The sequence below is a fragment of the Camelus ferus genome, chromosome X (genome assembly GCF_009834535.1).
Source record: "Camelus ferus isolate YT-003-E chromosome X, BCGSAC_Cfer_1.0, whole genome shotgun sequence".
In the NCBI taxonomy this organism is placed as follows: domain Eukaryota; kingdom Metazoa; phylum Chordata; class Mammalia; order Artiodactyla; family Camelidae; genus Camelus; species Camelus ferus.
Window position 1 is genome coordinate 33,518,904 of NC_045732.1, and position 22,195 is coordinate 33,541,098.

The following is a 22,195-nucleotide window of genomic DNA, read 5'->3' on the forward strand; positions in this document are numbered from 1 at the left end:
CCCAATCATGAGAAAATTACCAAAGACGTCGAAACTGAGAGATATCCTACAAAATACCTGACTCCTCAAAGCTGTCAAGGTCATGAAAAAGAAGAAAAGACTGAGAAACTGTCACAAAACAGAGGAAGCTACAGATACATGATGATTAAATGCAATATGGATTGGATTCTGAAACAAAAAGGTCATTGGTGGGAAAACTAGTGAAGTCCAAATCCATTGTTAATAGTAATGGATCAATATTGGTTCATTACTTATAACAAGTACACCATCCTCAGGTAAGGTGCTGACATTAGGGGATATTGGGTGATGGGTACAGGAGAATGCTCTGTACTATCTTTGCAGTTTTTCTGTAAACCTAAAATTATTCCAAAGTAAAAGAATTATTTTAAAAATGCACAGTCCAGGGTCCACAGATCTCCATGGGGCCAGGGAACCTGCTTTAATGAGCAGTCCTGGGGACTCTAATGTAGGCGACCAGCAGATAACATTCTGTGAGATTGTAAAGCAAATGGTTTAAATGAAACTTCTTAGTTGGAATACTCAGAAAGCTTTGCAGTGGGTAGTGTTTCTGGGGGTGTGGGTGCCCGTCCTGTCTGGGTCTGCTCAATGCCCTGTGTACTCCATGCTCCGCTCCACCCCCAAGTTGTGTCTGCAAGTTAGAAACTGAGTCCAGAAATTTTAGTATAAGTCTAGCCATTCCTTTTTAGATAACTCTCATTCCAAAGTGTTGCTTTTCATTTGTTTTGTGTGGAAATTGTTAGAGGAGAAATTGAAGAAAGAGATAAGCAGTGCCCGTTCATGCTAGGGTATGTTACAAAAGCTACACTGGGAATCTCTAAATTCAGAGTCCATGGCAGGAGGTAGCATGCAGATACTGGTCGGTGGAGATAGTGATTAACAGGAAGTGCTCAGTGTCTGAGGTATTGAAGAGTTGGTCACTAGTTCTCTGGTGGTTACTCATCACACTTGTGGGCAGAAACTCGGATGCTTCCGCACTGTTAGGGAAATTCCTATTTGACTCATCCACTCATGATCCACTGATGGCACTTGAGCCACTGATTCAGAATTTTGCCCTTTGAGGGCTGAGGAGATTCAGGAAGGAAGAGAGGTAGGGACTTGAGTCTGGGCGTAGACAATTAGGGGGCAAACAAGGAGCATCGCTGTGGCTGTCTCCCAGCCATGCCTATGCATTTCCATCCAAGTCTTTCCACCCCTGCCCTAGACTCGACCCTCTCGGAGGAGCGAGATATGAAGTTTCCCTTCAGCCACATGGGGTTGGTTTCCTGGGGCTCCCACAGGTTTTCTCACTACTAATGGGATCTCTTGAGAGTAAGTTAAACAGGGCCAAAGTCTGTTGTTTTGTGGAATGAAGCTACTAGAGCTCCTGGAAAAATGAGGATGGTCTCACTTCTGCAGGCAGACATCACTGTGTCCATTGTGTGATCATTTAAAGTAAGTTTCTGTTGATTATTTTGTCAATGTTGTTTTTAAATAAGGGGTGAACTTTATTCTATGGCAGTTGGGCTTTTTTGTAGATTATAAATCCCATGTAGTCTCAGTTACTCGTTTCAGGTTATGGGAGTAACTTAATTTGGAGGGTTTTCAGCCTGTATGTTACCAAAGTAGTAGGCTTGCTCCAGTGTGGGTCTTTCTCTGTTGACCTTGACCTGAAGTTACCTCAGCAGATTTCCTCTCTCAATGCCAGTTAATGTTTTTCATACCTGCCCTCAGAGACTGTGTACTGATGAGACTGGTGGGTCCTTTTTCTTTCTTTCTTTCTTTCTTTTTTTTTTTTTTTTTTTTTGTCATTTGTAGATCATCTGCACCATAGACTTAATATAATTCTGCATATCCTAGACGGCAGTATCTAGTTCACGATGCCCTGTTTAACGTCCAGATCTGCTGCTGTTTACCCATGATTACACTCAAGGCACATGTAGAATTTCAGACCTCATCAGTGCTCCTCGTTAGAATTAATTTGATAGAAGGAGTTCTTCTACTGGACCTGGTGGATACCCAAGGGTTCCATGGTGATATTGTACTGGAGTTTAAGGTTACATAAGTGTTTGAAAAGACCCTGCCTTGTATAACCACTCTGATTTGATAGTCTAAGCTCTTACTCCTTAGAGACAGGCAGATCTCATACCTTTCTAGGCACCTTTTGGCAAAAAACTCCTATCCGCTCTCTTCCACTTAGAACTTTAGTGTTGGATTCGCTTTATGCTCACCTTTTCCTCCTTTGCTCCTTCCGCTCCTGCTAGACCTTGACCTTAAGATCATGGTGTGAGGAGAGGGTCATGATCTGCTCTTTAACCCTTACTGCTTCCCATCTCTCTCCTGGTGTGTTGAGGACCTGGGGGAAGGGAAGGGAACCGGATAGAGGTCTCTAACTTAACTGATATTGCTGTAGCCCCTTCTTGGCTGTCACTCACTCTTTGGTGGGCCTAGTTATAACTTGGGTGGGAGATGCACAGTGCTCAGGGAGTCCTAGGAGAAGCCCCCCCAGCAACATAGTTTCAGGAATAAGCTCTGATTCTGTGCTGGTCTCTTCTGCCCCCTTCCCCAGCTGGCTCCTGTCCTGGTATGCACACCCCACTTCTTCGTTGTCAAGACCCTCTGCCTGGCACACAGCCCTCTGGGGCAGAGTAGTAGCATCATGGCACAAGCTTTCCACACTATGCACCCAACCTGTGGGAAATTCTTACACCCTCATTTTAATCCTTGAAAGGAGTCTGCTCTGTTGCTGACCCTGTTTTCTGCCTTGCTTTTCCTCATATCTGCCCTGCCCTTCTATGGGCACAGTGGGCAGGAGTGGGGCACATCAGGCATCCCCCTGCTTAAGCAGATGTGCATTTGGGGAGCGAAAGGTGCATTTGCAGGTACATTTGGCTTTCTTGGAGCTCCCCTCTGCAGTTCAGAGCCTTAAGGTCTCAACAGTAACTTTGAATCTATGAAAGTATGACAATCCGACCTAGCAGGCACAGTGGCCATCCCAGTGTTCCTGTCAGCCAGGGTGCTGCCACTGTGGGGTGGTTGACTGCTTGCTAGGCAGTACTGTCATTGTTAGTAATGGCTCACATTATCCAGCAGAGCTGCATTCAGTCAGTGGAAATGATGAGAATGAAATCTTCACATTCAAATTGGGATTTCAGTAGAACCCTAAATCAGCAACTTTGCTTGGTAAATGTTTAATGCACCTGTTTCATTTGAAAGACGATGTCACATGTCTCTCACAGCATGCTAGGAGGTTAGCAATGAACTCAGAGAACAGGGGTTTACCTGTTACCCAAGGAATTACATTCCTTAGCCTAATATAGACCTCTCTCTCCAAAAAAGTAAAGAAAAGAAAAAAGTCAGGGACCACACATTCTAGGATGAGGCTAAAGTGTTATAAAATGACACAATATCCAAAAGAAAATACCCATTTTTTAAATTAATGTTTTCTATCTTTATACATAATACTGTAGACCATCAGGGCCACAAATAAATTACCAAAAAGCATAAAGAATTATGAATAGTTTTTAAAAGTAGCTACTTTGATAAATAAAGCAAGTGGATGACAAAATCCAGTAAATATTACTATATTCCATCAATTCTGTAATCATTTATTCACATTTTAACTTCCCTGAAATTGAGGTGCAGCTTTCAATCACTGACATGTCATGGATTAGTTGAAAGCATGTTTGTTTTTTCTTAATGCATTAAAAAGTGTACTTTTCAATTCATGGTATATTTGATAAAATACAGCAACCAGTCACCACCCCTGCCCACTCCCCAGAGATTCCCATCTGGGTGGGGCCACTACTGTAAATCAGTTTCTGTTACTGATTTCTTTAATATTGGGGGTTGTAACTAGTTCTTTCCCCCAGTGTTAGGACACAGTTCCCCCAGGACAAGTATTCTGACCATGGTTCTCATGGTTGGAATATCAGCAACTGTAGAAATAAGTAGCCACTTTCAAGGTACAATAAAATCAGTGACAAAGGAAATTAGAACTTTGCAATAGCCCTGTATTGTCGGCCCTAGGTTTTAGGTATCATCAAGCTGAAACAGGGCATCTGGTTCCCCCCTGCACATCCAGCAAACAGCAGAGTGAAGAGGGCTCTGCCTTTTCTTGAATTGTGTGCTGCAGAAGGTTGCACTAATGTCATAACTTAACATAGCATTATTATTTGAATATTGACATATTACCCCATTCCCACGGCTACTATTTGATACCAATCACTGCTCATCATGAATAGACTAAAGAGTGATTTTTCTTTCCGTTCTATTATTGAAGAAAGATTTGTGGAATAGGCTCTGGTCATTTTAATAACTGATAGGGCCCATGAAAACCAAAAGGGTCAAGCTGTTCATTTCACAGATAAGGAAATAACGGCCCCAGAGTTGTCAAGGTGCTCATTTTCCCATAGCAAGATACTGAGTGGTGCAGCCAGAGATAGGACCCAGGTGTCCCTGCCCTTCTTTCCCTCTGCATTGAACGCAATTCCCTCCTAATTTAAGTGGGGATGGTTATGCCAGGGTTTTACAGTGGAACAACTTACCTCCAGGCTTCTTATGCCAGTTCTTACCAGGCCATCAGTAAAGGCATGTCACAATATGTTTATTCAAGCCCAGATATGACTGAAATGGAAAAATTGGTGGTTGGTTCATACTCTTAGCTGTATTTTTATTTTTACTGTTTTAAAATGCTTTAGAGCAGGCAAAGCGGGTGATAGTCTTTGCATCTTTAGACCAATATTGTGAGTCCCCAAAAGACCAATGATGCACCTGATTTCTGACTGGAATTGAAACTTGTGGCTTTTGTGTCTACTCAGATACTTTTGAGCATCATACCATGTAGCTGACACACTTGGAGCACAAGGCAGGAAGAAAAGAAAAGGGCAATACCTAATAGAACTTGTAATATAATAGGACTAGGTAGGAAGGAATATAGAAGTAGGCTGAAAAAAAAAATAGAAATAGGCTGAGATTTCCTGCTGCTATCTGAAAAGTGGCAATCTGAACTTTTAGACAGTTTTGAACTTGTTTGGTTTGATGGTGAGATCTTCTTTTATCTTTTTTTAACCACAGGGTTTTTTTGTTTGTTTTTATTTGCAAGGGGGAGGTAACAAGGTCTACTTATTAATTATCTTTTTTTTAATGGATTGAACCCAGGACCTCATGCATGCTAAGCATGCACTCTACCACTTGAGCTATATCTACCCTCCAAGATCATTTTTAAGGGAGCTGTCTTAAAGCTAAGTAAAGTGATGAAGTTTCATTAAAATTCTAGACTAATGCCTGAAGAGGTAGAAGAGGTGATAAAGAGTTAGTTCTATATAAAGTTAATGAAACTTTTCAATTCTGTAGAGGTTCATTTTTATTACTTTGAAGGACAGATTACATTATAAAGATGCAGGTGCATACTAATAACAAATGAGATAAAGTAGTAAGAATAATAATTCCCCATAAACTCGGAATTTGTACTAGTTTCTCTTGAAAACGGTACCATTTTGCTGTTTTCTATTTTAAAATATTAAAATGCAGGGCAAACTCTAGACAAAACAGAGATAAATAATTATCTACTAGGGTTTGTAGAATCTCCTCAATTTACCATAAAAAGATGTTTTGTTCCAGTGCATGCCATTCTGTTTGCGTGTCCACTCTACCACCTCTTGTATTACTTCCATCATCCTAGAAATTCTGTGCTCACTGCATTTGGTCATGGGCTGCCCTATGACTGACGTTCTTGGTGAGAAAAGAGAGTAATTGTCTGAATTAATGTATTCTAAGCTGCTAATGAAGAGAAGTGTGGCAGATACTGTTGATCTAAAAACCATTTTACCTCCTTCTGTGGTAAGAGAACCCCGATTTGGGGGAGTAAGAATATACCCAGGTGCTAGAGGTGAATCATAATTAATCTAGTCATGATTGTGGTCTAGTCTAGTCAGTGCCATGACTAGTCATGGCAATATTGTTCCCTTTTCATAATCTGTAGTCATGTCTTCTCTCATTCTTTTTTTTTTTAACATTTTTTATTGATTTATAATCATTTTACAATGTTGTGTCAAATTCCAGTGTTCAGCACAATTTTTCAGTCATTCATGGACATATACACACTCATTGTCACATTTTTTTCTCTGTGAGTTATCATAACATTTTGTGTATATTTCCCTGTGCTATACAGTGTAATCTTGTTTATCTAGTCTACAATTTTGATATTAGTAATTTGTCTTCTTTTTTTTTTTTTTTGATCAGTCTGTTTAGAGATTTATTTATTCTTAAATCCTAAAGAATCTATTTAGTTTTATTTTCTCTATTTTTTGGTTTGTTTTCTATTCCACTGAATTTTCCTTTCTTTATCATTTGCTGACTTCTGCTTGATTTGGGTATTTATCAGTCTTCTTTTTCTAGTTCCTTAACGGAGAAGGTTAGATTTTTGATTTTAGATGTTTTGTCTTTTCTAATCTTGTATGATTGGAATTCTTTGAAATTTATTAAGACTTGGTTATGGCCCAGAATATGATTTATCTTGGTAAATATTTTATGCATGTTTGAGAAGAATGTGCTTCTAAAGTTTCTTCTCTTCTGTCTCATAAGTATTATTTCTTCCTCTTTTCCCTCTTTCTCCTAATTTATAAGAAATAAGACCATACTAGTTGCCTGCAGAGAGGAGACTAGTGTGGCTTTGAATCATGTGACTATATTACCTATTCAGAAAATTACTTACATTTTCAGAAATTTTTTAAATGGTAATTGGATCATGGTAGCGGTTAAACACACCGAAAACATTTACACACACACACCCCAAAGGGTATCATTAGCACACCAGAAATAAGAAGAATTCTTGGAAGATAGGAAAAGCAGAAGCGATCAAATTGGTTAATTCAGAGAACTTGAAACATCTGCATTGGAAAACTGAGCACATTCAGACACACTTCAAGAACAGTCAGCAAAAGCCCTAGGTCAACTGTGAGGTGAAAGAGCTACTCTGGGAACAGCACATCTGTCTTGCCCTGCCCTGAGCCTCCCCCACCCCTCCTTACATTGGGCATAAGCACCTGCACCTTTTGACCACATTTAATCTCCACAAACTACACTCCAAGAAAGTGAATGAGCTTAAGACAACTGCAGACCTGCACAGCCAGCAGACAGCGACACAGCTACCTTGAAGGGGAAAACATTCCTCTTACAATGTCAGAAATATCATCTTTATTTCGGCAACAGAATAAAGCTACCTGCATCATGCCATGTACCTCCAAAGGAGAGACTCCCGAATAACAGACACACTCTGCCCACCCATTCTGAGGAGAAGCCTATTAGTGTAACGGGCGGCGCAGCTCTAGACCGGATCCATGCTAATTACCGAGACTAAGCGAATGAGTCCTTTATTCCTAAGTATAAATGAACAAAGGTTTGCCAGATGTTTAAGGAAAGTAAATGAGATGATCTTGAGGAACAAACATAACTATTTGTGGAGAAAATAAGTAAATATAATATAGGAAACAGAACACAACATTGTAAAATGACTATTACTCAATAAAAAAAGTTTTAAAAAAAATAGGAAACACAAGAGAACTTTACCAAAAAATTCAAATTCATATTTTCAGAATTTAAACAGACAGTTGGTTTATAAAATAAGAACAGGGTGCTGTGAAAGGGAGCAATTGGAGAACAAGAGAAAGTCCTTGGAAAATAGAAATAACAAGGCAAAATTTAAACTTTAATAGATGCCAGCTGCTCAGCTCAGTCTCCGCGCCTCACCCAGACTTTGATGGAACCTGGGACACAGCGCTCGTGCCCCACCCTCATTCCCCCATAACCCCGGCCCCCCTCCCTGCTGTAAAAGAATCGGAACCTCACCCCCGCCTCCCCAACCCGGGTAACGGAACCACATTCCGGTCCATCCCAGAGCTGCCGCCCTGACCGGAGTCACCTGCCTCCGGCCACCCTCATCGCCCACTCTGGGTCCTCCGCTTCCACGCTGCCTTCGTCCTGGCCTTGATGCCCCTACCGCCAGCTGTGATGCCCGCCGGGCCCTCGCAGGGGCGCCAGAACTACCACCCCGACTGCCAGGCCGCCACCAACAGCCCCGTCACCCTGGAGCTCCACGCCTCCTACGTGTGCCTGGCCATGGCCTTCTACCTCGACCGCGACGACGTGGCCTTGAAGCACTTGGCCCGCTTCTTCCTGCGGTGCACGCGGCACCTGGGGGAGCGGGCCGAGAGCCTGATGCGCCTGCAGAACCAGCGCGGGGGCCGCCTCTGCTTCCACGACATCAGGGAGCCAGACCGCGACGCCTGGGAGAACGGCCTCCGGGCCGTGCAGTGCGCTTTGCGCCTGGAGAAGGGCGTCAACCAGAGCCTGCTCCACCTGCACCAGCTGGCCAGCGACAAGAGCGACGCCCACCTGTGCCACTTCCTGCAGAGCCACTGCCTGAACCAGCAGGTCGAGTTCATAAAGGAGCTGGGGGACCACATCACCACCCTGTGCAAGATGGGGACCCCAGAAGTCGGCATGGTGGAGTACCTCTTCAACAAGCTCACCCTGGGCGACAGTGACAAGAACTGAGCCTGGACTGGAGTTCCCCGTGGTCACGGGATGAGTTCCCGAGGTCACCCTGCCTGGCATGCATACGGCAATATTGCCTTTGCAAAAAAAAAAAGTTCACTTAAGTTTTTCTTCTTTCATTGTTACCATTTCTTCCAATAAAGTTATTGGTTCTTAAATAAAGGTCTCTGGTTGATTCGCGTGTGCACATCTCTCTTTGTAAGTGTAAAACAGGTATCCAGGAGTCTCTCCACCCACCCATGCCCCGTCCACATGCAGCTCGGGGTCTCCATGGATGGAGGGAGAAGGTACTGCATGGGACCCTGGAAAACACAATCAGTCTTCCCTTAATGAACAACGTGGGTTTATTAGGGGGAGGGGGAGGTGGGGCCCTGGTGAATGTGGGTGCCTGTGCATAAAGTATAAAAACATGGCCTGAAAATCATGATAGAGGTTGATCTGGGGAAAGGATGAGTGAATGGGATTGGGCAGGGGTTGAAGGGGTTAAAGTGACGGGGCTTTCACTTTACTTGAAATTTTTTTTTAACATTTTTTATTGATTTATAATCATTTTACAATGTGTCAAATTCCAGTGTAGAGCACAATTTTTCAATTATACATGAACATATATATATTCATTGTCACATTTTTTTCTCTGTGAGCTACCATAAGATCTTGTATATATTTCCCTGTGCTATACAGTGTAATCTTGTTTATCTATTCTACATTTTGAAATCCCAGTCTATCCCTTCCCACCCCCCTGCCCCCTTGGCAACCACAAGTTTGTATTCTGTCTATGAGTCTACTTCTGTTTTGTATTTTTGTTTGTTTGTTTGTTTTCTAGATTCCACATATGAGCGATCTCATATGGTATTTTTCTTTCTCTTTCTGGCTTACTTCACTTAGAATGACATTCTCCAGGAGCATCCATGTTGCTGCAAATGGCGTTATGTTGTCGGTTTTTATGGCTGAATAGTATTCCATTGTATAAATTTACATCTTCTTTATCCAGTCATCTGTTGATGGACATTTAGGCTGCTTCCATGTCTTGGCAATTGTAAATAGTGCTGCTATGAACATTGGGGTGCAGGTGTCATTTTGGAGTAGGGTTCCTTCTGGCTATATGCCCAGGAGCAGGATTCCTGGGTCATATGGTAAGTCTATTCCTAGTCTTTTGAGCAATCTCCATACTGTTTTCCACAGTGGCTGCACCAAACTGCATTCCCACCAGCAGTGTAGGAGGGTTCCCTTTTCTCCACAGCCTCTCCAGCGTTTGTCATTTGTGGACTTTTGAATGATAGCCATTCTGACTGGTGTGAGGTGATACCTCATTGTAGTTTTGATTTGCATTTCTCTGATAATTAGTGATATTGAGCATTTTTTCATGTGCCTATTGATCATTTGTATGTCTTCCTTGGAGAATTGCTAAAATATAGGCAAAACATTATCTGACATACATCTCAAAAATGTTCTCCTAGAACAGTCTACTCAATCAATAGAAATAAAAGCAAGAATAAACAAATGGGACCTAATGAAACTTACAAGCTTCTGCACAGCAAAGGAAACCATAAGTAAAACAAAAAGACAACCTACAGAATGGGAGAAAATTTTTGCAAATGAAACTGACAAAGGCTTGATCTCCAGAATGTATAAGCAGCTCATACGACTTAATAAGAAAAAAATAAACAACCCAATCCAAAAATGGGCAGAAGACCTACTTGAAATGTTAATGGTTAATTCTGGGTAGCAAGATGGGGACCCCAGAAGCCAGCATGGCAGGGTACCTCTTTGACAAGCTCACCCTGGGTTCCAGTGATGAGGGAAACTGAGCCTTAGGCTGGCTTCCCTATAGATAAGAGTGACTTTCTGTGGTCCCTTATGCAGAATATGCATGTTGTCCTTAGAAAACCTCTGCTTTCCTCTTATACACAGTGTGGTTATGTGGGGGTTGGGAGGTAGTTGAGATGGATAGTTTGGGGCCCTGGTATCTATGAGTGCATGTGTATGGTAAAAATATAGGGGAAAAAACATCGTCTATAATTCATCATAGTGGTTGCCTCTGGGGAAGAAGTGAAAAATGAGATTGGGCTAGGATTAAATAAATGGAGTCTTCAACTGTAGCTGAAATATTTTAGTTTATTAAATTATGCAAGCGTTAATATTTATTGTTTCTCAGTAACAACCTAAGGGCCCTGGAAACTGGCATAGTGGAGTATACCTGTTTAGCAGGCTCACCCTTGGTGGTGGTCCTGGAGACTGTGCCTTAGGTTGGCCTCTCCATAGACACAGGTATGACTTCACATGGTTACCAGCGCCAGGCGTGCGTGCTATTATGAAACCTTTGTTTATGGGCTTTTTGGGGGTACAATTTCTACTAATAATCTGATATGAAAAGAAAACCATACTCAGTTTAAAAGTTGAAAATTTAACATAGTTGCTTAGCATCAAATTTTTGATAATGGGAATATAGAGGATTGAATCTCAGAGAAATAATGAGTCATAGAAGGACCCTGTGCAACAACTAATCGCCACCAATAGAAATTTCTGAAGGAGAAAATGGGGTTGTGTAAAAGGGGACATGATAATCCAGAAATTATTTTTTAAAATACTAACTGCAGTCCAAATACTGTTATATAGTTTCTCTTTTAATATATCGATGCTATAAATTAGATTAATAGATCTTTCTGTATAGAATTAATAAAACTTATTTGGTCAATGTTGATTTGTTTTGGTATACTTTTGTGGACTATAACATTGTGTTATATTCATATGTACAGTGTGTTGATTTAATACACATATTTTGTGAAGTGATTACCACCAAAGCCTTAGCTGAAACCTCCATCACCTCACATAACTACCATTTCTTTTTGGTGATGAGGATATTTAATATTTACAATCTTAGCAACAATCAAGTATATAATACAATATTATTAACTGTAATGACCATGCTGTACATTAAAGTCATAAAATTTGTACCTTTTGATCAACATCTGCCCCTTTCCCCCACCTCCCAGCCTCTGGTAACCACCATTCTACTGTTTCTATGAGTTTCGCTTTTTTAGATTCCACATGTAAGTGATAGAATACAGTATTTGCCTGACTTATTTTACTTAGCATTATACCCTCCAAGTTGTTACAAGTGGAAGTATTTTCTTCTTTCTCATGGCTGAATAATATTCCATTGTATGTGGAGTGTGTGTGTGTGTGTATTTATACACATACACACCCAACATACATATATATACACATACACACACCACAGCTTCTTTATCTGTTGATCCATTGATATACACTTAAGTTATTTCCATATGTGGGCTATTATGAATACTGTTGCATTGACCATGGAGATGCAGATGTATCTCTGAAATCCTGTTTTCATTTCTTTTGAATAAATACCCAGAGAGGAGGGATTGCTGGATCATATGGTAGTTCTACTTTTAATTTTTTAAGGAATGTCCAGACTGGTTTTTATACTGGCTGTATCAGTTTTCAGTCTCACCAAGAGTACACAAGGGTTCCCTTTTCTCCACATCCTCACCAACACTTGTTATCTTTTTTCTTTTTAATGATAGCCATTGTAATAGATGTGAGCTACATCTCATTGTGGTTTTAATTTGCATTTCCTGGTTAATTAGTGGTGTTGAGCACTTTTTTGTATACCTGTTGGTCACTGGTATGTCTTCTTTGGAAAAGTGTCTATTCAGTTTCTGACCGTTCTTAAATTAGATTATTTTTTTTTTTTTTTTTTTTTTTTTTGCTGTTGAGTTGTGAGTTCTTTATATGTTTAGAATATTGACCCCTTATCACATACATGATCTCCCTGTTTTGCTGATTGTTTCCTTTGCTGTACAGAAGTTTTTTAGTTTGATGTAGTCCCACTTATTTATTTTTGCTTTTGTTGCTTGTGCTTTTGATGTCATATCCACAAAATTGTTGCCAGGACCAATGTCAAAGAGGTTTTTCCCTATGCTACCTTCTAGCAGTTTTGTGGCTTCAGATCTTATATTTAAGCCTTTAATCCTTTTTGAGTTAATTTTTGAGGGGTGTCAGATAGGAGTCCAGTTTCATTCTTTTGTATGTGGTTATCCAGTCTTCCCAAAACCATTTAACAGAGAGACTATCCTTTCTTCATTGAATAGTCTTGGCTCCCTTGTCAAATATTAGTTGGTCATATATTCATGGGTTTCTGAGCTCTTGATGATGTTCCATTGGGCTATGTCTGTTTTCTTCTGCCAGTACCATACTGTTTTGATTACTATAGCTTTTTATTATAGTTCAAAATCAGGAAGTATGATGCTTCCAGCTTTGTTCTTATTTCTCAGGATTGCTCTGGCTATTTGAAGTCTTTTGTGCCTCCATAGGAATTTCAGGTTTTTCTATTTCTGTAAAAAAAAAAAAAATGCCATTGGAATTTTGATAGTAGTTGCACTGAATCTATAGATGGCTTTGGGTAGTGTGGACATCTTAACCATATCAGTTCTTCTGATCAGTGAACACATTATATCTTTCATTTTATTGTGTCTTCCATTTTTTTCCATCAGTCTTAAAATTTTCAGTATACAGATCTTTCACCTCCTTGGTTCAATTTATTCTTCATTATTTTATTGCTTTTTGATGTTATTTTGAACAAGATTGTTCTCTTTCCTTTTCAGATGTCCTGCAACTTTTCTGAATTTCTTGACTAGTTCTAACAGTCTTTTGATGGAGTCTTTAGGACTTTCTATATTATAAAATCATATAACCTGCAAACACAGTTTGACTTCTTCCTTTCCAATATGGAGACCTTTAATTTCTTGCCTGATTGCTCTGGTTGGGACTTCCAATACTATATTGAGTAGAAGCGGTGAGAGTGGGATTCTTTTTTTTTTTTTTTTTTTTAACATTTTTTATTGATTTATAATCATTTTACAATGTTGTGTCAAATTCCAGTGTTCAGCGCAATTTTTCAGTCATTCATGGACATATACACACTCATTGTCACATTTTTTTCTCTGTAAGCTATCATAACATTTTGTGTGTATTTCCCTGTGCTATATACAGTGTAATCTTGTTTATCTATTCTACAATTTTGAAATCCCATTCTATCCCTTCCCACCCTCCATCCCCCTGGCAACCACAAGTCTGTATTCTCTGTCTATGAGTCTATTTCTGTCCTGTATTTACACTTTGTTTTTGTTTGTTTGTTTGTTTTTGTTTTTGTTTTTTAGATTCCACATATGAGCGATCTCATATGGTATTTTTCTTTCTCTTTCTGGCTTACTTCACTTAGAATGGCATTCTCCAGGAGCATCCATGTTGCTGCAAATGGCATTATGTTGTCGGTTTTTATGGCTGAGTAGTAGTCCATTGTATAAATATACCACCTCTTCTTTATCCAGTCATCTGTTGATGGACATTTAGACTGTTTCCATGTTTTGGCTATTGTAAATAGTGCTGCTATGAACATTGGGGTGCAGGTGTCATTTTGGAGTAGGGTTCCTTCTGGATACAAGCCCAGGAGTGGGATTCCTGGGTCATATGGTAAGTCTATTCCTAGTCTTTTGAGGAATCTCCACACTGTTTTCCATAGTGGCTGCACCAAACTGCATTCCCACCAGCAGTGTAGGAGGGTTCCCCTTTCTCCACAGCCTCTCCAGCATTTGTCATTTGTGGATTTTTGAATGACGGCCATTCTGACTGGTGTGAGGTGATACCTCATTGTAGTTTTGATTTGCATTTCTCTGATAATTAGTGATAATTGAGCATTTTTTCATGTGCCTTTTGATGAGAGTGGGATTCTTGTCTTGTTCCTGGTCTCAGAGGAAAACATTTCAGCTTTTCATCCTCGTGAGTGATGTGAGCTGTGGACTTGTTTTGCATACATAGCCTTTATTATGTGGTAGTGTCTTCACTCTACACCCAATTTGTTGAGAATTTTTATCATGAAAAGGATGTTTTATTTTATCAAATCCTTTTTCTTCATTTATTGAGATGATTATATGATTTTTCTCTTCCATTCTGTAAGTGTAATAGATAAGTTTTTGATTTGCATATGTTAAAGTATCCTTCCATCCCAGTGAAAATCCTACCTGATCATAGGCTATGATATTTTTAATGTGATGCTCAACTCAGGTTGCAAGTATCATGTTGAGAATATTTGCATCTATATTGATCAGGATATTGAACCGTAGTTTGTTTTCTTGTAATGTGCTTATCTGGCTTTGGTAGCAGGGTGATGTTAGCTTTGTGAGACAATTATGGAGTGTTTCCTTCTCTTCAGGCTTTTGGAGGCATTTGAGAAGGATTGGTGTTAATTCTTTTTAAATGTTTGGTGGAATTCACCAGGGAAACCATCTATGTGGTCCTGGCTTTTCTTTTGAGGAGCTTTTCCATTAGTGATTCAATCACCTTACTGTTTTTGTTCTATTCATATTTTGTTTCTTCCTGATTCAGTCTTGGTAGGTTGCATGTTTCTCGGAATTTATTCATTTCTTCAAGATTCCAATTTGTTGGTGTATAGTTGTTCAGAGGCTCTCTTAATGATCCTCTATTTCTCTGGTATCAGTTGTAATGTCTCCTCTTTCATTTCTGATTTGATTTGAATCTTTCCTCTTTTTCCTTAGTTTAGCCAAGGGTTGTCAGTTTTGTTTATCTTTTTAAAAAACCAAGTCTTAGTTTCATTAATGTTTTTTATTGTTTCCTGCTTTGTATTTTGTTTCTGCAATGACCTTTGTTATTTCCTCCCTTCTGCTAACTTTGAGCTTAATGTTTTTCTTTTTCTAGCTCCTTGAGGTATAAAGTTAGGTTGTTTATTTGAGATCTTTTTCCTTGATGTATGCATTTATCACTGTACATTTCCGTCCTGGAACTGTTTTTTGTGCATCCCATTTGTTTTCATACGCTGTGTTTCTTTTTTTGTTTGTCTCAAGATATTATTCTATATACCTTTTGAATTCTTCTTTGACCTATTGATTGTTCAGGAGTGTCTTTTAATTTCTACATATTTGTGAACTTTTTCCAGCTTTCCTCTTATGATTGACCTATAGTTTCATACCATTGTACTCAGCAAAGCTACTTGGTGTGATTTCAGTCTTTTTAAATTTGCAAAGATGTGTTCTGTGACCTATCACATGATTGATCCTGGAGGATGTTTTTTGTGTGCTTGAGAAGAAGGTATATTCTGCTATTGGATGGAATGTTCTGTTTATATCCAGCTCTTTTGGTCTAAAGTATAGTTCAAGTCCAACAGTTTCTTGTTGATTTTCTGTCTGGATGATCTATCCATTGTTGAGAGTGGAATATTAAAGGCCTCAATTATTATTGTAATGCTGTTTATTTCTCATTTTAGTTCTGTGAGTATTTGCTTTATATATTTAGGCATTCTGTGTTGGGTGCCTAAATACTTACCCAATAATTACCTCCTTGATGGATTGACCCTTTTATAATTATATGATGACTTTCTTTGTGTCTTTGGACTATATTTAGCATCAAGTCTATTTTGTGTGATATAAGTCTGCTTTCTTTGGGTTACCATTTGCTAGTAATAACTTTTTTCATCCTTTCACTCCCTATACATGTACGTCCTTAAAGCTACAGTGATTCTCTTGTAGGCAGCTTATCATTGGGTCTTTTTTTTTTTTAATCCATCCAGCCATTCTGTCTTCTGATTGGAGAATGTAATCATTATATTTAAAGCAATTACTGGTAGATAAGGACTTACTATCACCATTTAATTTCCAGGGGCTTTGAGGCAGGGGGGAACTGGGGATTTGCTGTTCAGTGTGTATATAGTTTCACTTACGCAAGATGAAAAAATTCTAGAGAGCTTGCTAAACAATATTGTGATTATAGTTAACAATACTGTATTGTATACTTAAATTTTTATTGAAGTAGGTCTCATGTTAGATTTTTTTTACAATAAAAAAATCTGTAATAGATCCTTTATACGTATTTGTTGAATAAATGAAAAGTAAAAATAGATACTCTTATTTATTATGCTTAGCAATCTAAAATTCAGTAAGTAAATAAATACAAGAGTAGTTTAAATTGGGATTAAAACCATAGAGAAATATTCAGTTTACCGTGATGGAGAGTAGGTATTGCTTGAGGAGACATTATTATTATTTTGAATAAGGTGATCAGGGATACTTGTGCGGGTTGATGTTTGATTGAAAGTCAAAGAGTAAGTGAGACTCAGCATATAATAGGCAGTTGAAAGCATTTTAGATGTTCGAGTAACAAAAAGGAGGAGATGTACGTCACTGGACCATAATGAGTTCAGGTAGAGTTGTACAAGCCAAGATGGAGATGTAGGGTCTTGTGAGCATTATTAGAGTAGTCCAAATTATGTTCCAAGTGTAATGGGAAGGCTGTAAGGGGTTTAAGTAGGCAAATGACTCTGACTGTTTTGAAGAATGTAGGGTTTGGGGAAGAGCTAAAGCAAGAGGACCAGGTAAGAGGCATTGCAGTGGTGCAGGTGAAAGACCATGGCAGTTTAAATGACAGTGGGGGTTAAGAAAATGAGATGTAGACAGATTTCACAGGGATTTTGGATAAGTTGACAGGATTTGCTCGCTGATCAAGAAGTGAGGAATGAGAAATGTGGAAAATAATCTAGATTCAGAGATTTGGACTTGAGCACCTGGGTTGATGGTGATGCTGTTTATTAAACCTTCTTTTGCTAGGGACACATTGGATGTGGAAGGGAAGAGAAGGCGTCATCTAAAAAAAAAAAAAATCTGAGATGCCTATTAGACATCCAAGTGAAAATGTCATGCAGGTAGCCAGAAAAATAATCTGGAGCTCAGGAGGAGGTCTGGTTTTGAAATAAACATATGATACATAGAGGAGGCATCAGCCATAGATGACGTTGAGGTCATGGGACTGGATGAGGTCACTGGAAAGAGAGTAGGGAGAGAGTATGGCACAGCCAGCCCCACACCCAGGGCAGCTCCCAGTGGAGGGTGGGATGAGGAGTCAGAACACCCAGAGGGCTGCTGGCCCCACCTGGACCATTACCTCATTCCACACTGGGACCAGCTGTGTCCACACCCAGTGGCCCCACATCAGCCTGTTCTGACCTAAGTGTGTTTTCTGATTTCTTCAGGTTGTGAAAGAATTAGCATTTTACCTTGTTTTATTGGCTATGGGTAGAAGGAAATTATTTCCCAGTTAAAAGAAGATTCCCTAAGGAAATGATCTGCTTTTCTATGTTTTTTTTTCTGTTCACTTTTATAACCTCTGTCTCTCACTCAATCCAATGTATCTGACCAGCTGAAATCTGTACCCATGTGAACTCTAAGGTTGTCCATGTGTGCAAAAAAAATTCTCACAACATTGTTTCTTCTGAGCTGCCTGTGGGTTACAGAGATGAAAGTTAAAAGTTACGTTTCTTTGTATGCAGTATTTAACGTTACATGGGTTGTGTGTCTCTTTAAAGCTAGCAGTTTGCTTTGAACATTTAGTAAAATGTGACTAAGTTTACCGTCCACATTTCATCACTGCACTGTAACTGTGTTTTATAAAAATGAAGATTATGGCCCTTTGAGTTCAGTTTCCAGAAAATGCTATTGTCCTTTATTTCTTCTTAGTGAAATTGGTCTTCTTACTGTATTTGTTTCTCTGCGTGCTTTGAGGACCTCTCCTCTTTCTGACATGCACTCAGATGTTACCTATTTAAATGTCAGTTAACTGTTCTTCTCTAGAGATGAGGAAGCTCAGGGAGATCACCTAGTCTTGTGTATCACTGAAAACTGACTGAGGGTGTTTATGTTCCTGTTCTGGGGAACCAGTTTGTTTTACTGATTTCTTAACCTCAGATTGCCTGTCTTTAAATCCCAGTTTATCCGCTTACCTTGACCAAGTTCACCCAAGGTAAGTTATTTAGCTTCTCTGTACCTCAGTTTTCTGACATGTAAAATAGGGATAATAAAAGTGTCAGTCCCACTGGGTTTTTGCCGTGAACTGAGTTATATGTAAACCATTTTGAACAACATCTGGTGTACAGTAAGTACACTGTGTTAGTCATCATGTGTCATCGTCATCCAGTCGCATCTAAGTACTTTAGTGTTGCTTATGCTTTGGGGGGGAGATTTCCTGTTTCTACTTTGCCACTGGTGATTCTCTCGCATTCTGACCAACTCTGTCACATTGCATGTTTACAAGGGAAAATTCTCGGTAGCTCTTAGTTGTCAGGTGCTACCAGGACTTGGGGGGGGGGGGGGTAGATTGGTGTTTTCACTGCCCCAAACTCACGCCCAAGACTAGAGGCAGATTTTGCTGTGATAACTGTCCCTGGTAATCTTTGCCATTTTGTCACTCAGCTTCCCCTTTAAATCACCTCCTCAGACACTCTTTGGTTATTCTTCCCAAGTTCCAAGTTGCCCAAGTCTTTTCTTTCCATCCTAAAGTACCTCCCACTTCTCAGAGACAGAAAAGAGCAAAAGGATGAAGTACTAATCCTGATCCCCACCATCATCTGGATGTTGGGATCTGAAAAGGAGAGGAATGGGTGGGTACAAATGGCACGGTGAGGAGTAGACAGACAGGATCACGTTAGAGCGACTAATGAAGTAACAACTAAAACTGATAAATCATGACACACCTTGCCATGGGGGTTCTCAAGCTTTGTTGCATGTTACCTCCAGGGTATGTCCCAGACCGATTACATCAGTCCCTGAGGGGAGGAAGGTCCTAGGTATCCCAGGCAGTTAAGCCAGCACTGACGCTTTGCTACGCAGTGTGGTCTGTGGGCCAGTAGCAGCAACCTCACCTTAGAGCTTGTGAGAAGCTCGGTAGTTGTAAGTGCTGCCCCAGACTTACCGCATCAGAACCTACAGTTTAATAACGAAGTGTTTGAAGCACTGTTTTAGCATCCTAGTTCTCAATGATGGCTATACCTTGGGATATTCTGGGATGCTGTAGAATGATACTGATGCTAGGATTTAAATAACTCATCCAGGTAGATCCTTATGCATATACTGGACCAAACACACTGAAAACTTACCATAACTTTGACAATTATTGAATTGGCAAATATTAAAGAAGGCTTAGAAACCTCTCATTTCCATTGATGTTGCATATGTGCCCAAACTTTTGAAGCATTGTTTTATAAATGGGTTGGCAACCCGTATGTTTTATCACAAACACGGGTTGAAAAGCGTGGCCTACAAGCCAAATCTAGCCCACCATCTACTTTTGTTTAAAAAAAAAAAAAAAGAGTTCATTGGAACAAATGGATGACCGTTTGCTTGCATAATTGCTTGTTGCTGGGTTCGTGTTATGCTGCCACAATTGTTACTGAACTCAGGTCCCACTGCTTGCTACTCAAAAGTCAGTATGAGAGACTAGGATCAGTAGAAAGAGAAAAGTTGCTTTAATCAGACAGCTGGCAATCTCAGGAGAAGGCAGACTTGTGTCTGAAGAAGATTCTCCTCCACCATGAAAGTTTTTAAAGGTAAAAAAGGGGACGTAATCTCTGTTAATAATCATTGAGATAGGGTGTCAGATTTGCAACCATCTCCCATCGTGTACAGGTTTGTCAACTCCTTGTGATCTTTCTTTAGATGCTATCTTGTTCACACGGTTTGGTTTGTTTGCAAGATTACTGAAGGGGATACGCTAGGGAAGGGATCTGGTCATCTGTTAAGTACTTATTATTTCTTCTTTGAGCTAAGGATGGAAACAACAGGTTAGGCAAGGCTCTGTGTGATCAAAAGATTTGAAAGGTGTGATTGCACCAGAGGTAAGTTAAAATACAGCTTTGCTACATTGACAAAAGGGGCCTCCTGCAGAGAACTCTTTCCTGCCAAAAGCTGTTTGCACAATTAGTGGATAAGACAAAGACTTTATGTCCCACAGAGTCTAATACACTATGTTATTCTGAATAGAAAATGTTTGCAAAACCCCGTTTTATAGTTTCTTGTCACAGGCCCTGAATTTACCTAAGGCTGCTAAATATTTAAAAATTTTCTACTGTCTTTATACCTCCAACATATGCACATGACAGTTGAATCATCAATATCCCTGCCACAGCCACACTCTGGCAGAAGGGAAAGCACTGTATACATTTACTCTAGGAGGATAACGATGTACTACAGCATGTCCAAGCCAAGAGAGGTATGGCGGTTGGCTGCTTATCCTACAGCCAATTCACTCCTCCTTCCTTGCTAAGGCAACACCAATTTGGGGGGAATGACAGTGTCCCCAGGCACTGGTGACAATTTGTAATTAGTCTACATCGGTGAATCAGGGCAGTTACGTTCTCCTTACTTGCTGTATCTGCCTCTCCTGCTGCGAAGGACGGGCACGGTATTGACTTCTGGCCTGAGACATAGCTGTCCGCCTGGGAAGTTTGCTTCCCTGATAAAAGGAGACAATTCTGTGAAAACAAAGCATTTTACCCCCATTTTATTGATCCTTATTGGCATGTTTGTATGAGGATGTGATGCCCGAGACAGAGAACGCCACCTTTTACCCATGAGGAAAGGCTGAGAGGACTGCACGACAGCGATGTAGACTGTGGCTGGAGTCATCAACCCTAGCATTGTCTATCACCCAGGCTTCTTGATAAGAAAGTACTGTTACGGCCTTTTGTGGGGATTGTTTCTTGGGGTTAATCTAACAGGTATAAGATGACTACAGGGACAAGGCATTCTTTAGCCTCCTGTGAAATTACATCTTCCTTCCCCACCCCCTTTTTTTTAATTAGCAGTGTTGTATGTGAGGTTTCACATATAGAACAGGTTCTGGGTGCTGTCCAGAAATCTGTGTTGTGGTTAGCAACAATCCTGTGAGGTGATGAGGAGGTAATTAATCCGCTGATGGACCTGGCGGGGGGGGGGGGGGTCCAAGTTTTTCTGTTGATGCTTTTCAGATTATCTCATTGTGTTTGTGTTTAACTTTTGACAGTTTAATTAGTAAACTTGGTTTCTTTGTGTGGTTCTCTGTTGATTCGCGGGTGGGGAAGGAGGAGGACAGAGGTGCGTTTGGGGAAATTAAGGTAGATAGAGAGAGGCTATAGGTCAGGGGTAGAGTGTAGGCCTAGCATGCAGGAGGTCCTAGGTTCACTTCAGAGAAGGGAGAGGAGGCTGCTCTCCTGTTTTCAAAGTCTTCTTAACATACTTGTTGTCCCGAGGTTACCAGGAACCCAGGACCTTCTGCTTTCTACCACTGACCTATACCCTCCCCACAAGATTCATCTCCATACTTTTCCTTAGTCAGGACATCTCCAACTTTCCTTATTTCTAGTAGTTTCAATTACAGATATTCATTACAATTCTTAACCCTTAGAAGCCTTGAGTCATAGTCATTTTACAATGTTGTGTCAAATTCCAGTGTAGAGCACAATTTTTCAGTTATATATGAACATATATATACTCATTGTCACATTTCTTTTTCACTGTGAGCTACCAGAAGATCCTGTATAATCTTGTTTATCTATTCTGCATATGCCTGTCACTATCTACAAATTTTGAACTCCCAGTCTGTCCCCTCCCTCTCTGGCAGCCACAAGTTTGTGTTCTATGTCTATGAGTCTGTTTCTGTTCTGTATTTTTATTTATTTATTTTAGATTCCACATATGAGTGATCTCATATGGTATTTTTCTTTCTCTTTCTGGCTGGCTTCACTTAGAATGGTAATCTCCAGATCCATCCATGTTGCTGCAAAAGGCATGTTTTGGCA

General features: G+C 40.0%; 2 protein-coding genes and 1 long non-coding RNA gene across 5 annotated transcripts in view; 2 read left to right on the forward strand and 1 right to left on the reverse strand.

The window, feature by feature from the left end:
- PRRG1 (proline rich and Gla domain 1) overlaps positions 1–22,195 on the forward strand; it is an 80,251-nt gene that overhangs the window by 51,413 nt on the left and 6,643 nt on the right. The window lies entirely within an intron of this gene.
- On the forward strand, positions 755–8,778 carry LOC116662272 (ferritin heavy chain-like). The gene is made up of 2 exons (XM_032476141.1): positions 755–1,452; positions 7,713–8,778. The coding sequence occupies exon 2, from the start codon at positions 7,987–7,989 to the stop codon at positions 8,551–8,553; it is 567 nt and encodes a 188-aa protein (XP_032332032.1). The 5' UTR covers positions 755–1,452; positions 7,713–7,986; the 3' UTR covers positions 8,554–8,778.
- LOC116662274 lies at positions 1,583–21,847 on the reverse strand. Its single transcript, XR_004318318.1, has 3 exons — positions 20,782–21,847; positions 4,545–4,623; positions 1,583–2,353 (listed from the first exon to the last, which is right to left on the reverse strand). It is a non-coding gene; the product is annotated as an uncharacterized LOC116662274 (long non-coding RNA).

Excerpts from the sequence above, each read along its gene's own strand:
- LOC116662272 (XM_032476141.1), top strand. The coding sequence starts at position 7,987 with ATGCCCCTACCGCCAGCTGTGATGCCCGCCGGGCCCTCGCAGGGGCGC.